The sequence below is a fragment of the Hyalella azteca genome, unplaced genomic scaffold (assembly GCF_000764305.2).
Source record: "Hyalella azteca isolate HAZT.00-mixed unplaced genomic scaffold, Hazt_2.0.2 contig1591, whole genome shotgun sequence".
NCBI classification, from domain to species: Eukaryota; Metazoa; Arthropoda; class Malacostraca; order Amphipoda; family Hyalellidae; genus Hyalella; species Hyalella azteca.
The window spans coordinates 40,655-57,272 of NW_025931895.1; the positions used below are offsets into that span (position 1 = coordinate 40,655).

A 16,618-nucleotide genomic window follows, 5' to 3' on the forward strand; every position below is an offset into this window, starting at 1 on the left:
GTCGCTCATGGTCACGGTCATTATTGAATTTTCTCCCATTTACTGAAATTGATGCACAACCCTCGTTCGTATCGGGAGGTTTAGTTGAAAATTCTAAACTTTGTTGTCGACGTCGCGCTTTGTGCAAAAGCCGAAAGAAATTCGTCCACTTAAACTTCTTTACTTCAAATTTCCGATTCGAAAAGTAAGGATGTGACTACAAATACCTGAAAAAACAGGCGCCACGAACGTTCAAAAAAAAAATACTAGAAATTATTGTGAAATCTCGAGAACATTCGAGACTCCTGAAAAGTGAGATTTCCTAATCGATCAAATAAAAACTTTTTCATAACGAGCAAATAAGAAAAGGTTGTATTACTTGGAGCATCAAGTAGTAGTCAATACGACATTCAATCTCCTTGTTAAAAATCTAGCACCGCTATGAAAGATCGGGTAAATTGAACTTCTAACCTCTACTCCACCATTGCACATGATGCGTATGTACTAATTTATCAAAAAACCTATATAAATAAATTTTCCTGTAAGAACCTGAATAAACTTAGATGAGCTTTCACGAATAAAAATGGATGTTATTTTTGTTCAGTACAGTGATTGATGGTAATACAGAGCTAACGGAAACTGCAGAAATTAAATAGGCAATGCCTACAGAGAAGAACATCCCTTGATTTATTTTCAGGTTTCTAACTATCATCAACTCCTATTAAAAAACTTATAAATGAAAGCAAGACTAGTTCATTTCCTCTAGGTCATAATGAAAATATAACAGAGAAGACATGCTGGAAAAATGACTTTCTTCTGTTAGACGCGAGAAATCCGAAAAGTGGAGCTATACTTTCTTCCGTTGACGCAAGAAATCCGAAATGTGGAGCCACACTTTCTTCCGTTAGACGCAAGAAATCTGAAAAATGAAGCCATCGTGACATCATTCAGAGGAGACATCACGGAGAAGTGATGAACGACAGAGGACCGGCGCAGAGTGGGCAGCTATTCTCGATCTGCTTCCAATGGTGCAGACACTGCAAATGAAAAATGAAATGAGAGTGGTTTAGAAATTTCATAATAAGGAAATAACACGTATATATTGAGCAATTATTCCTGGACATCCAAGCTAGTACGTACACATAAGTCGTACACATAGCCAACATTACAGATAGGCGATGGCTGCTGTTACAGGCCTCCTGTCATGAAAACCCGCGTGCTGGACTATCGAGATAGAGCGAGACTGTGAAGTGCATGACAAGTCCTCGTTTTTAACTGCCTATGTAATGCACCCAACAAATATCTATAAGTAATTATACCGCCTTAATACGAGGCATTCTATTTTAATAATCCCAGCATTGATGAAGATTCCCATTACGAAAGATAAACATCCATCGCGTTTTTACATATATGTTGAAAGTGTACTTTCGCATAACATAGTTTGAAATAACGTCAAGGTTTACCCAATTTAAAAATTATTCCTAACATGCGGTCAATCGATTTACACACATAATTAACAACAATATCGTCAGCCCATAAGCAACAACTTACGTAGACACTTGTAACCCACAGCCAAGACAATAATCGGCTGAGGCAAGTAGGTATTAGCAATAGAACATATTATTGTCCTAAGGCTGCCGTCAGAACAATGAAAATAATATAGGGTTTACGTAGTGTTAGAATAAACATATCACCTATATGCAACATGTACTGCGAGTTGTCGGATTCTAGTGTAAGGGTACGCACACAGTGAAAGCAGGTTGCCAGCGTGCTGGTTACCTGCTCAGGCTGGTGCCTGAATCCATAGAATACAGAAGCCTATTCGTACAGGTTTTCACTGTCAACACTTACATTATTATCCTATGTTCATTCTTGTGGCAGGTTGGAGCAGGTTGCCCGCACGGGCAAACCTGCTTCCACTGTGTGCCTACCCTAACTTCTAGGTCCCTTGCCTTATTTCCCTGTAAGAGGAAGCACCCGCTTCTCCTATCGCTCTCTAGCTTCTGGTCTTCGGCTTCAGCAGGTTCTAGCCGCTCTTAGTTACGGTGTTAAAGTAAACCTTAGCAGAAGACTCAGCTTTCATTCAACCCCACAACCGTGATACTACCATGCCATCGCACAGTGAAAGCTCAACAGGTAGTGAATGAAGTAGGCTAAAGGTGCTTGTACACGGGGACAGTACTGGCGGCAAGTAGATCTGCCAAATGTCTGCCGCTTGGTGTCTATCCCGCAAGTAAGCTTAGACACGAGGCAAGTTTAAGGTGCCGCCGTACCGGTAACGACTAGATACCGACACGGCGGCACCTTAAACTTGTCTGGTGTCTAAGCTTACTTGCGGGATAGACACCAAGCGGTAGACATTTGGCATTTTTCTCATCTACTTGCCGCCAGTACTGTCCCCGTGTACAAGCACCTTAACAGCTGACCTGGGCATGGAAGCAGTGGAAGCAGGTGAGCACTGACGTCTTCTTGCGGCCATAGGGACCCCCGCAGATCATGCAGCAGCTGCCCTCCTCGGACCCTAGGGACGTGAAGGATACATACGGACGTGGCTAATGGCTATACGAGCGATACGGACGTGGCTACACGCGCGATACGGACGTGAAGGATGCACGCGCGATACGGACGTGAAGGATGCACGCGCGATACGGACGTGAAGGATACACGCGCGATACGGATGTGAAGGATGCACGCGCGATACGGACGTGAAGGATAGCGCGATACGGACGTGGCTACACGCGCGATACGGACGTGGCTACATGCGCGATACGTACATGGCTGAAATAACAAATCAAATATTGATAGGTAAATCAGAAGAAGAGTTCAACACTCACAGACTTGGGCCAGCGGGCGCGTCAGCCGCACTTACCACATAGTCGCGCTGCTCCTACATGGATTATGGACCATGATGTGAATCCTCTCAAGGTAAAATGAATCCGTGTAGCCAAACCGAGAAGTTACTTATTCCTAATAAAGAGATCTCCCAGAACAGCATTACTAAATAATATTCATGAAATTTAACTTAAAAAAATAGAATTTAAACGCATCAAAGCAAAAGAGATCTCCCAGAACAGCATTACTTACCTGAATAATATTCTATATTTATGAAATTTAACTAAAAAAATTAATTTAAACTCATCAAAGCATGAGAAAAGAATCAGAGCTAATGATGGACTAGACAGCTAGGATTATCTAAGAACTTTTTAATGAAAGGGTCCCAGCATTAGGAGTATCTTAAACTAGGAGATGAGCCGCATTACCTTCCTAAAAAGATACACACAATAATTGTCGTGTAATTTTCGGGACGTCATTGAGGTAGAGTCTTGCCTTAGGCAATACTGACGAGAGTGTACTCCGAAAATATGGACCAATAATAATGAAATCAATGGTCCATACCATACCATTCAACTAATATAGTTATCCGAAAATATGCACAACTTGAAATATGGACCATTAATGCAATACTGAGGACAATTTCAAGGCAATGGACTAACGAGTAGAGCGTTCATGTACAATATAAACGGTGTAGGAGTTCGGGTCCAACGTAAGTGTGAGAAATCGATCCAGTAAAACAAAGAATAAAACCATAATTATTGGCCTGTCCTAGATATTAAATATACGCATAAGTTTATCTAAAACATGATCTAATAACCTAATAACGCATCATCCATTTACTGATAAATATTCGCGTACGTGAACTCTATCCGGATGTTAATTCTGATCCGAAATAACTCAAATTCTTTCCTTATGTTCAGAGGCGATACAGTGGAAATCTCATATCTGAAGATCATTTAAAACATTACTCACCTAAAGCAGAGCAAAAAGAAATAATTCTTTTTGTTTTCGATAAGTTTAACATAACAAACATTACTCACCTAAAGCAGAGCAAAAAAAAATAATTCTTTTTGTTTTCGCTAAGTTTAACACAACAAACCTTTACTGTGACAAAGTTTTTCCCTGAAGAGCGCGGCAATCTCAGCGAAAGTTTTGCCTAAGATGGAGCCACCAGCGCAGTCCTCCCGCACTGCCTTTAGGAGCGACTCGAGACGAGCCCTGGAGTAAAGAAATTATCATTTATTAGCAAATAAAATAGCAGCCCAAACTAGAGGGAATGGTCATAATGAGGGAATATACATGGAGTAGTAAATCATTAATATCAAGAGAATGCAAGGGTACATGTATGCAATACAGACAGTTAGGGTCGAGCGAAGAAATGGAGGGAATGGTCAAAAGCAACTGGAATTCGGAAGGCGTTTCGAATCGAATTTACTACAATTTAGTAAATTAAATCGAATTTACTTCTAATTGACTTGACTTCTAATCAAATCAAGTGTCTAGTAAGCATGCCACTTCTTTACTCGAAATAATTTTCGTGGTGGAAAAAAAGAAGCACTGAGATAATACACATTATGTATGAGACTAGATAAAGCTATGGAAAAATATATGTTCAGATTTGAAATGCCTAGCACCATATCGAACCCGGTGGAAGTCTAGTAGCTACTTGAAACTATCGTCAGTCATGAAAAGATCCGGTCAAATGACACGATTTTAGATCTTCTGTGAACAAGGCACGAAAAGGAAAAGAATCGGCGACAGGCCACATCAGGCCTACACTTCAGCGCCGAGATCAATATGTTATGTTACGTTATGTTATGAAGGGTTGCTGCAGACCTCTAGATGTTCGAACCCCATGCTTCAGCGTAAGTCTTTACAGTATACATGTTTAGCTCAACGATGCCCACAAGGCACGATGAGTGAAATAACTTAACTACACATATAAATTCGCCTAATTAATATCTTAATGGATTCCTGAGAGCGTAAAATTATTGGCAATCAAATACAAAATTATGGATTAAATACAAAGCAATTACAATGGGAGAGGCGCTCAACCTGCGATCACGACGAAATTAGAATTAGTGGTCACACCCCAACACATTTTCCCCCCATCATTATACGATAACTAACAACGCGAAACAATACTACGTAGTTTGTCACGGTATGTCCGGAACACATACTAAAGTTGCTCAAGTTTTTCTACAAGCATCACAAAAAAACAGCATAAATAATTCAATTCATAATCATGCAGATATACATCGATAAGTTAGAATGTTGTTGATAGTTTGGTATTATCAAAAACTATCATAACTCGAACGGTCTGGCACCCTGAACGCATTATTGGGAGCAGAGAAGCAGTAAGAGCTTCACACGCACCTGTCAACGCAAGGGAAGTGCTGCAGGAGGTAATATTTGAGCTCGTTGACGTCTACAATTCTTGAAGAGAACGCCGCTCCTCTTCTCACACCAGCAGGCAGACTGAATTCTGAGTGAGCCACAGCGGGAGTTAGTATATCATGCTAGTCAAAACACATTTAAAGCAGAGGCATTTAATACCAATTGTTTGAAAAGCATTTCAGAATATGCACAGAACATCGGTAATTAGATTCAATCATAACGTATATAATAGACAAATTAATCTATAACGAGACAAGAACCTCCGACGAGAAAATAATGCCAAACGTAAGTGCTAGCTACAGTCATAATTGATGTAGTTTATTACCGCCACCAACGATGGGTGATGATGGACCAGGCGAGACGGCGTCCAAAGATGTCGTCCGATGGCGTTCGGCGCGTCCGCTCATGGCGGCGGCGGCGGCGGCGGCGTCATCCGGTGTCGGAAAAGGAAGATCCTCGTCCCCAGCATCTCTCGAACCCGATGGGTGCATCGGGGCTAGGGCCTCTATGAGGACATGGCTAGGTTTTGAGAAGAAACTTTTTTCCTTCGTCAAGTAAGAAGGACCGTTCGACGATGCCACAGTATCGCCCTCACTTCCAACGACGCCAGACGTGTTGATGGTAGCAGAGGCAATGGGCTCATAGTTCAAGGAAGATAACGGAGGGATAAACGCAGGCACCTCCGCAGGAAAAATCTTGACAGTTTGTTTGGCTCTTGCTGAGTCAGTAACGACGCCCACAGGTGAGTAGGCACCAACGGTTCTTAGAGCTTCTGCGCCCCCAGATAATTTGCGCACACTGCTCGGCGAAGAGTTCCATGCCGTTGGGGAATACGCATTTTCCTCTTCAGGCAACACGGAGATCTTCGGTCCATCAGGAAGCAGCGACGGTAGGTGGTTGGACGAGGAACGTGTCTGAAGAAGGGAACGAGATGAAACAGGATACGGCGTCGCGGGTCTAGAATCGGCATCCATGAATTGATGGTTTACAAGGTTGCAGGAAGAGGAAGCCAAGAAGTCCCCTTTTTGACTTCGATCAGAATCGACTTCGGCCATCGCACGAACCTCGGACGAGCAAGCTGTCGGCAGCGATCTGGTTCGAGCCCTACGAACGCCGTGTCGCCAAAGATTGAAGGGTACCTTTTCACGGCTACCAGTATATCGTGAACTAAAACCACGCATACCGCTTACTTCTTCCTCAGGAGAACTAAATGCAAACAAACTAGCTTCTTCTTCACTGTGCGTAGTTGCCTTTTGTGGGACGCTCAATTCCCTCAAGTTCGTGCAGAGTCCAACGAATTTGCTTCCATCAGACTGCCGAACAAGATCTGCAGCTTGAGAGTGATTATTTTCAGTTGCAGGAATATTTGAAGGCTGCACCGATACAACTTCTGCGTTGAAACTGTCTTGAGCTTCTGAAAACCAACAAAAAATGTTAAAGATCGAGGAAACTGGAAATATTTCGATTTTTAAAATGGTTGTCACATAAATATGCCCCCGGCAAGCTGCACTACTAAACTGATAGCATTGGATTAGGTCTCGAACGGCTGCACGACAGAACCACAAGATGAGCGAGCTAAGTGATTCAAAGTAGACATTGAGTGGCAACAGAACTTGAGGGTTTATCTATATCCACTTCAATATATTTCAAATTATCGTCGTTTCATTCACGATAAAGCCCCAGTCGTAACTTTAAGTTGTGAAAGTTGTGTCGTAACTTTAAGGCGTGAAAGAGAGTCGAGTAAGTGAAATGCCTCAAATATCGGAAGTCAGTGTGCATTTTCATGCCTTTCAATTCAGAGACAAGTTTCGACAAATTTGAGATGGACCTGCATCAGCAAACCTGAAAAGAGGCGTAACTGTACGTTTCAATTAAATTATAATTATTAATGAATTCAACTGCTCTAATCATCAACGCATTCAACAAAATATTTGGGAAATAATACATACTATTCATAAAACACAAATATATTGTATTAGTTGGAGGTAATCGGCCACTGTACAGGATTTTCATGAGTTATTTTATTACAAAAAGTTTGGAAACGACTTGCCTAGACGACTCGAGTAGTCGTCACGAGCTTTCCTGCTACGAGTCGCGACGACCCAATTGAGTAGCCGCGATTGGTCAAGTCCTCATCAACCCCAAATTCTCAAATTTATTTATTCTATTACCCCAACTCATTCAGTTTTCCTGAATTACCTCAAACTCCCATATCGTATAACCACAGAAACTGCCGCAAGATTATACATTGCCTACACCAACCTCCATATCCTGCTCGAGGTTCAGGTTGCAGTGCGCGTGACGATCGCTGAACAAGTTGTGCCAGACATGCTTGTTGATAGCATGACAATTCGCTCTTCGTACAAAGACTTAGGGCTGGAATTAGTTTTAGTGGTGCGCTTTCCAACGGAATAGACTCTTGTTCATCACAATTGGTTCGTTTGACAGGAGATGTCTCAAAGGCGGCGTCACTAACAGAAGGTACTCCAGTTGCATCGATGTACAAGCCAGGAACTTCGACTCCTTGAACATTTTTACGGGAAGAAAACCCATCTGTTTGATCATTGCTCTCGAGAACGCCTGCTTTTTGTAAATCCTCCCCACTCTTAAGGATGGATGCTTCTACACTGTGATCTTCAGGCGAGTGCGCTAGCGGCAAATCAACGCCTGTCACGACACGATCTTGACATTGAACGTCTCCATGGACGAAGGACGCAGCTTCATGTGGTTTACCTTGCGAATCAACACTCGCGCCCATTCCTGCAGAGCAACGAATGTCATCCACGATCGCGCACGCATTCTCCGTATTACTTACGTCACAACTAGTTCCTTCTACTGAAGTTCGACGAAGTGGAATCTCGAGCGAGATATTGCGAGTGTCAGCTGAACAGACATTAACACTTGTGACATCGGTTTGAACGAGTTTGTTTTCAGTCGACGACGCTTGATCAGTTTGAGTGCGACGAGTTCGGAACATCTTGCCAGACGATGGTCCTCCAAGACAGCCTATTAAAGGCGAAATGGCGGAGGCAACAGACCGAGAGACTCCATGACGAATAGACAAGCTTTTCGGCATTACGTAAAAAATGTTGGACTCCCACCTATCACGACCAGGGAACACCATGGTCTTTGCTAGTATCTCAGTTTTGAAGTCCGCAGAAGCGTAGGACTGAGCGAGTGTTTTGCTCCTGTCAAGCAAAAAGTGCAAAGACCGAGTCTCCCACAAGTGAAGAAACTTTTGTCCAAACAGCTCTTCATTGAACAATTCAGGCGACCTTGATATAGCCATGAGAACATGCCAGACTTGATCTCTGAGTTCATCCATAGCCACACGATTGGCAGAATATTTTTGCAGCAAGCACTTCATGCTGACAGCCGTAAAGAGGTCGATTTCATTACTAGAATTTTCGTGTGAGGCTGCTGGGTCTTGTGAGCTACTAAGCTCGTGTTGCAAGACACAATCGTGCCCGTTTTCAAAGCCTTTAGCGTCGACATTGGCAGACTTAGGATCTTTCTCAGCTAGTTTGTTCTTTACTGAATCAATCCCGTAAGGGAAAGACGCAACTCGATCTTCTAGCGTCTCATTTTCAGGATGTGCGCTATCCGAAGACAGATTTTCAGCAAGCGCTAGCCTTTCAGTACCTTGTTCTAAACAAGGAGCCGCTGAAAGTTGTGCATATTTTATCTGGCTCAACGCTAGTTTCAAACTAACGCAATCTTCTAGAACAACTCTCAACATATTCATAGCTTGTTTCGATTCTCTCCGAAAACCATCGTTACTCATTTTCAGATAGAAGTTTTCCTCCGTCACTGCAGCGATGTACGACGCCAGGTCGTTCTTAAACCGAGAAATTTGCGCAAGCTGATCATCAGTTACAATTGGGCGCGTCTTCAAATCCATTACCAGTTCCCTGAGCCGAGAATTCTCACTCTTGAGACTTGAGTTCTCGTCGCGCAGGTGGCGACAATGCACCAAGGAATGACACGTTTCCTGGAAATGTTCCTGTAAAACGTCAATGGAAATTTATAAACACATCATAACCTGAGGCGACTGAATAAACTCTTCTTTAGGGAAAAAACTTGATAAAAACTTGCATTTCAACCGAGGTTTGATAATTTATCATCGGCGGAAAGCTTAGGTATTGCATACTCACATCCCCCGAAAAATGCGACGTTAATTAAGGTAAGAAAAATTTGATTATATAATAGATACCAATCGTTCAAACCAAATAATGTGAAAAATGAAAGAGCGCACATTCAGTGAAGCTAACGAGTCGAGTCTAAATATTTAATTGTGACTGATTTGGCGTTTTGATGTTGCTGTTCGTTAAAAATTTCGTTTGTGTGACGAGGGAGGAATAGAAATAGGAAAATTACGAAGAAAATACGAAAGATTTATGAAAATCTTAAACGCTGATGAGGCTATGGCTAGTCCACAGTCTGAGCGATTGCAAATTGATAAAACAAAATATTTTACAGCCGGAAACAAAATATGAGATCTGGGCACTCGGTACAAGATTATAACTGCCTGATGAGTGAATAAATTAAAAAATATTACTCAATACTCACTGCAGTGAGTGACAGAGAGCGCATTTTCTCGTCGACGTAAACTTGAGGTCACGGACAGACGGACAGACAGACAGACAGACAGACAGACGGACATGGCGAGCACAATAGTGCATTTTTTCCATAAATGAGAAAATGCGCTAACAAGGGTTACAAATGAACAGAGGTTCTATAACAATACCGTGGCCACAATGCGGGTGGCATGAGAAGATTGCTCGTCATCAGGCATCTCAGGAATAGGCTCCAGAGCGTACGGGTAGCCAGGACTGGGGCGAGGCGACGCAGATATCATCGGAGGTTCTGATCGATGGTCTTGCATAAAATGAAATGACGCAAGTCCTGCAGAGGTAGGTGCAAGATTAAGCCACAATTTCTCATTTAGGTTTTTATAATCAATTCAACTTACATGCTACCAAAATTGAAAGAGAAATACAAATGAGTTATTGCTCATTTGCGTTAGTTGGTGTTAGATTGTGGTCAATATAAGAGCACGTAAAGGTTCGTGCGATGAAGCGCTTGAATCAAGCTTTACGACCTATACAGGCCAAGGAGTCATTGTAGCGCGTTCGGAGTTCAAAGTTTGCATGCAATACCTAGGCTAAAATACAGACAATCATGTTTTCAATCAACAACCAATTACCTGCATCTCGAGCAGCATCGCCGAACCCGACAGGAAGTTCCTTCCCTTGTTCAGCGGTCAATAGTTCAAGAGGCTTCTTCAGGCTCGATTTCATCTTGTTATGAGGCCATGCCTCCATGACCTCACTTTCGCATGCTCCTAAGTGTGTAGGCATATTTCTTCCTGCGCTTGTAGAGTCGGCAATAATTTGGAAAGGTTCCCCTTCTTCTTTTGTAGCTTTGACAGCAATACTGTTAGGTTCCCGCGCAACGTTTATTGCTGGTTGGGATATGCACGCGCTTACTAGTTTTTGAGGTTTATCAACTTCACAAGAGCTACTCGATTGAGAACAACGAGCTAATGCAACAACCGGATCAACGTTAGAATAATTGAATTTTTCAGAACATCCTGATTCATCAATCTTGGAGTCATTATCTGTATTAACAGCGGGCACCATCGTATCTGCAGAGGTTTCAGATCCAGCTTGCGCAGTCGTGCTTGAAGAACTCCGGCAACGCAAAGAACTATCTCTCGTTTGGTCTTGTACTGAAAAACACTCTGTAATTTCAGTATATGATGCTTCGGGTCGGTCGCGACGCTCCAAAATACTAATAGAAATTGAAGAATTCTCTTCTTCTTTGTAAGATTTTGCCAATGAAGTTTCGTGGCGGTAATTTAAGTCTGAGTTGGCAGTGGAAATTGATGAATCGACGACTGAATCGTTACTAGCCTTGGACATAAGCTCAGGAGACTCATTTAACTCCGATCCACCAATAAATACGTAGCCGTCCAACAAATTAGGTGTGTGAAAACGATGCAACGCAGAATTTGCCTTCTCTAATATATTTGCGCGATGAGGCATTCTAGGAAATGTGGTAAACCTACGTGGAAAAGTCATGTGTTCATCCAAACTTCTATGATCATCTGGTAAAAAGTTACAAGTTGAGGAACTTAACTTTGGAGTTGGATACAATTTTCCATGAACTTCAGTTGTCGAAATTTGAGGAAGTTCAGAATGGCGTTGAATTATTTCAGTTGTTTCCTGGTTGTTCTGGAGGCCTTGGTTTGTGATTGCTCCAGAAAGGTCTTCATCTATCACAGCAGCCAACTTTTCATTGGCATCAATTCCTCCCTGTGCAATAAAGGGCTCAGGGGCATGATCATGCAGGCAAGGTTCTTCGGACTGAGGTGTAGGTGGACAAACGCTTAGTACTGGATAACAGAGTTCCGGGTTTGTATCACCACATCCACCGGGAGAGTTAGGAGCCGCGCATGGAAGTTCGACGCTATCGGCTCCTGATGACACGTGCTTATCATTTAGGGGATCTTCGGGAACAATCTTCGTGTTTCCAGCAGGTTCAGTTAACATGTTTGGGCACGGAGATAAATACGTGAACTCAGATGCTTCATTGTCTTCATCTAATATGGCAGCTTGGTTGAAATCAGACTCCGTCAATGAAGGGAACGTAAAAACATCCTGGTGAGAGCGATCGTACACGACGGGAGTATTGCTTGGTACCAACGGAGTGCTAACCGCTTGAGGCCGCCCCACGACAATATTGGTACGTCTTTCCTTATTCTGCGCGATGACCAAACGAAGCTCCGCTTTAAGTTCATCCAAACGAGACGCGTCGCTGTCACGGCTGTGCTCTTCGTGCTCCATGTGTGGTTTGATATTGAACGTTGTGGCATCGCTGTTCATATCTGAAGCTTCACGGAGTACTTCATTGCTGTGAAAATCTGAATTGTTAGATCTGGCAAGTTCCAAATCATCAGCCTCAGAATCTTTCATGAGGCTCGAAAGTCCATCAAAGGGGTTGGATCGTCGGTAACAAACAATGCTGGACAGAGAGAGGTTGCACTTGCTAGGTTTGCGCACTGAAGGCAATGAAGGTTCTTGGGAATCGTCAAGCTCGTTCTGATTACTAAGCTCAACATTGCAGCTAATCAGTGGCTGAGACGTCGATAGTGACTGCGATTCCAAGTCACTTGCAGAAGCATCGATGGAGGCAAAGCAATTTGATCGTGATGATAGATCCTTCGAGTCATCCGAAGGAAGGGATCCGTCAAATACCGAACTGTCGACAAGGTCAAAGTAAACAGTTTCGTCCACCGGGGGATAGACAGCCGTTTCTATGATTTTTGAGGCTCTTGCACTCTCACGTTTCCCAAGTAAGTTAGTCTTTACACCAGGAGAAGATTTGACTGCATCGCTCAAAGACAACCCATCGTTATTGTGATCAACTACACGAGCGCGATGCACATCAGGCTCTACAGTAGGCAGCAGAACTTTACGCTTAGATAAAGAACTTATCTTCAGAGACTCGCTGTTTTGAAGCGGAGAATTGGAATGATATGGACCTGATATCGAATTCCCAGATGTACTTCGAGCAGGTAATTTCACATTCACATGTAAATCGCCTGTCATTTGAGGGTAATTTTTGCCATTATTTTCGGCTGCTGACTCTTTGGAAGAGGTGACAAGAGAAGGTCGAACATCCCAAGCAAGTGGTGAAAAACCCTGCGCCAATTCGGCGTTGGCACCAAAAGCAGGCAATTTCATGACAAATCCATTTGGAGACGACGCGTGTCCATAATTCTCACAGACTGCATCGCTCGTTGACGCAACATCGACAGCAGAATTTCTTCTGGTGGCACCTAAGCTAACCGAGTCAATTTTAGAACTTGATTCTTTGTTAGAAATTACTGGCCCTTCATTACTTTTTTCCTCAGATGTAACGGCTTTCAAGACAGAAGAGCTGGAGTACGACACAGATCTAATGCTAGTATTCTTTCGCTTTAAGCTTCTTTTGAGCATATAAAAGCCTTCAGAATACCTAACTTGAGAGCTCGACTGAATAAAATTATGAAGCCCAGTGTGCTGCACAATCGTTTGCAGAAGAACAGAAGACCCAATAAGGGCTGATAGCTGAGCGTCGTCGTGTGACACTGGGCCATCCTGGAGCAGAGCATGAAGATTGCTGAAACAAAATAAAGAAGTTTGTCAGCATGTTCTTACAAGACTTAATTAGGGTTAGCAATCGCAAGGCTTCATCTCTTCATCGTTAAATTAACGATACTCGCGACTAACAAAAACAATGCCTAGCGGGTCAAAAATTGAAGAGAGTGGACATCAGAATAGGCTAAAATACACAATTTTGACGCTGATTTTAATAATTCGTGTATTGAGAGAAGTAAAAACTTGTTTAGTATACCTAAAGTACGATACAGAGGCAGTTCGATGGATATTCACTGTTCTTACTAGCAAACCGTCGATTCGTTCATTGGTTGACGGCGTGCAAAAGACGATATAGCACGGCCAACGGAGCAACCGTACGAATTAATTTCTAATTTAATGTCATCGTTTATCGATGCCATCGTTTCAGTTGGTAGCCAGCTAATCAGGGCATGGGTTTTGCATTATATTGCATAGCTTCCGTCAGTGTGCAAACAACTTTCATTCATAGTACCTGAATTTCTACTTTCAGATATATGCTAACAAGGTTTAGTACCTATGGGCAAAACTTTAAGGCCGTGCTGAATGCAGCAACTATTCTAAGAGGTAAATTAAAGTCCATGGCACATAAAAAAAAACACTGCTGGTATTTTGCATCTAGGTTTACTTCTCTACTGAGGAGCACTTGAGAACATGCAGAGCAAGTTTATATGCAAAATTTGAAATAAACTAAGATTAAAACATAAAGCAAATTCATGAAATTTTTATGGGTGACATTGAAACAAATAAAGATATGTACTTCCTAACTTATGAATTGGTGCATCAGTCAAAAAGTTGTATTTAGCTATGAATAATTCCAGCTACAAGCACTTGCCTGTTCATCTCATTAAATACCTATGTCGAGTGTGTAAATATGCCAACTCCTGTAGAGTAAATGAAGAAATAACACAACTAGCATTATTTATTATTTGAAAATGGTTGTTCAATCTCTACACCTCAATATTAGATTTTCTACCTATTCTGCAGTTAATAGCATGAATAAAATTCATTGCAACTCACAATGGGAGTAAATGCTTAAACAACTTAAAATTAAAAAAAACTGCAAGGGAGATTTTCTACTTAACATAATATCTTAAGAACATAAATTGAATTCACTCACTTAAAAAATTGTTTGATGTGACCACTTGCAGAACTCATTGCATATGTTTATTATATTCTGGGTCTGGCAATAGGTTTATTCTGTTTTTACAGTCAAGTTAATAATAATCTCTAGATCTGATGAATCTTCACAAGAATGAACTGAAAAGAATTAGTGTTAGAGAAAGCAAAAATAGCACAATGCATCATATAGGCTTCATGCTGAGCACATTTGTCAAGATGTGAAGCACGAGATACAAAATTAATAATTGTGAAAATCCCACTAAACAACCAATTGACATGAAGGAAACAAATTGGAACTTAGATAATGAAAATTTTGAACATGCATGGAGCATGCCGGCACAAAATGTGCTCAAATGCACCTTCAACGCAACCTGAGCTTGTCATTTCAAGCAACTCATACCAACCCTCTTACTTTGATCGTTCTGTGTTCAAACATATAATTCAAATTTTCTGACAACAAATTTGAACAAAAATTAGTTTAACAAAATCGAGAAAAATTTTCACCAAAACTTTGTTGCATTTTTTTATTACTGTTTTCTAATTCTTATAGCAAAATTGAATACACTACAAATCAATCAAAATTTTATAGTTTGTGAGTCAATTCACTCCAAATTGAAAATTGTCAAAAATTTCTGACTAAACGCAAAATAATTGTAACTGCACAAGAAAAGTGAACAATTTTTCAGTGCAGGCTGCAGAGCATTAACATAACTTCAGTGCTGTATACCTGTAGTGACTTCAATTTATATTTTAGAATATAAATGTTAAGTGCATTAGTCTCTCAGCTAAAACCTAAAACTCATTTAATACAGATTTCTCTAAAAACGTTACTCATGTTGATTTTTATCTATGTACCAAACTTTCCAAATGTTTACAAAAATGCGTTTATAAAAATATTAAAAATTCAATTTTCAGAAACCAATTATTACATTTTGATAATACCATTGTGATTCTTTAGTACCAAAACAATGATTAATTATTGGAATATATTGCAAACATAAAAATTGTGTTATTAGAATCAAGATTTTGAGTAAACTCTTGCTTATAACCATTAACTTAGCTGCTCCCACCCTCTAGTGTCTCTTATATTGGCAACCCCATATGAACTGGAGCAAGCTCAAGTCCCAGCTCTGCAATCAATCCCTCAATTAAATTCTAAAATTCATAAATCAGAAAACACCGTCCTCAAATGCAAAATTAGTCTTTCTATTTAAAAAGGTAGATAAGGCAAAATGTTTGAACACCTAGTCACCTACTTACTCTAGGGCAACTCTAGAATTCTTGTTATAATAATGTCTCAAAATTTTTCTTAATGTAAATACGTTCCAATGAAGTATTGCTGCATTACTTGTTTTCAAGTGCTGTAAAGTTCAGAATTATATAAAAGTTAAATTAAGTTCATAGTTAATAAGTTTAAGTAAATTTTCAAGGGACCTGAACCTTTATTTCATTTATTTTCCTTTCAGCTGACAGTAATGTTGAGTCCACCTCAAAATTCAAGTTCACTCAGAGTGTTCCCTATTTTATAGTTCAATTTCTCCTCCTTTAAACCTGAATTTCTCCTAAGTATAGTTTGTTGTAGCAGATAAATGCTGAACATGCGCATGTGGAAGCGTTTCTATTAAGGGGACCGACTACCCTAAAATTTTCAATTTTGGCGTTTTCCGATTTTTGTGCTCATCTTAAAGCTTACTTTTTGACGCATCCAACCGTACCAGAATCGTCATTCTACGTCGAAAAATGATTTCATAACAGCCTCCCGAAGGGAGGGAGTTTTTAGAGCCCTTAACTAAAGCCTATGGGATTAATTAGAAGGCTAGACACACTAAAATGGAATGTCTGGCGTAAAGCGGCCAATCATGGCATTATCCGGTGCTCATACTCATCTTAAAGCTTACTTTCTGACGATTCCATTGGTGGCAGAATCATCTGTGCTCATACTCATCTTAAAGCTTACTTTCTGACGATTCCATTGGTGGCAGAATCATCTTTCTACCTCCATTTTTACGTTCACCACGCCCCATGGAACGGGGGGCGGTGGGGGGCGCCTTAACAAATTCCTAAGGCATTAATTATGGGGCTTGACTTGATATACTGCCAGCCAG

At 41.2% G+C, this 16,618-nt stretch overlaps 1 protein-coding gene across 3 annotated transcripts; it reads right to left on the reverse strand.

Annotated features, from left to right (window-relative positions):
* Window positions 1-144: 144 nt before the first annotated feature.
* On the reverse strand, window positions 145-14,646 carry LOC108681806. 3 transcript variants are annotated; one of them, XM_047883048.1, is made up of 10 exons: window positions 14,512-14,646; window positions 10,810-13,377; window positions 10,418-10,506; window positions 9,959-10,116; window positions 7,474-9,214; window positions 5,537-6,625; window positions 5,191-5,299; window positions 3,914-4,032; window positions 2,406-2,500; window positions 145-1,016 (listed from the first exon to the last, which is right to left on the reverse strand). In XM_047883048.1, the coding sequence occupies exons 1-10, from the start codon at window positions 14,547-14,549 to the stop codon at window positions 939-941; spliced, it is 6,084 nt and encodes a 2,027-aa protein (XP_047739004.1). In that variant the 5' UTR covers window positions 14,550-14,646; the 3' UTR covers window positions 145-938. The 3 variants fall into 3 exon arrangements, with proteins under 3 accessions (XP_047739004.1, XP_018026369.1, XP_047739002.1); XM_018170880.2 differs by having other exon boundaries at window positions 10,418-13,377; XM_047883046.1 differs by lacking the exon at window positions 2,406-2,500 and having other exon boundaries at window positions 10,418-13,377.
* Window positions 14,647-16,618: the final 1,972 nt, after the last annotated feature.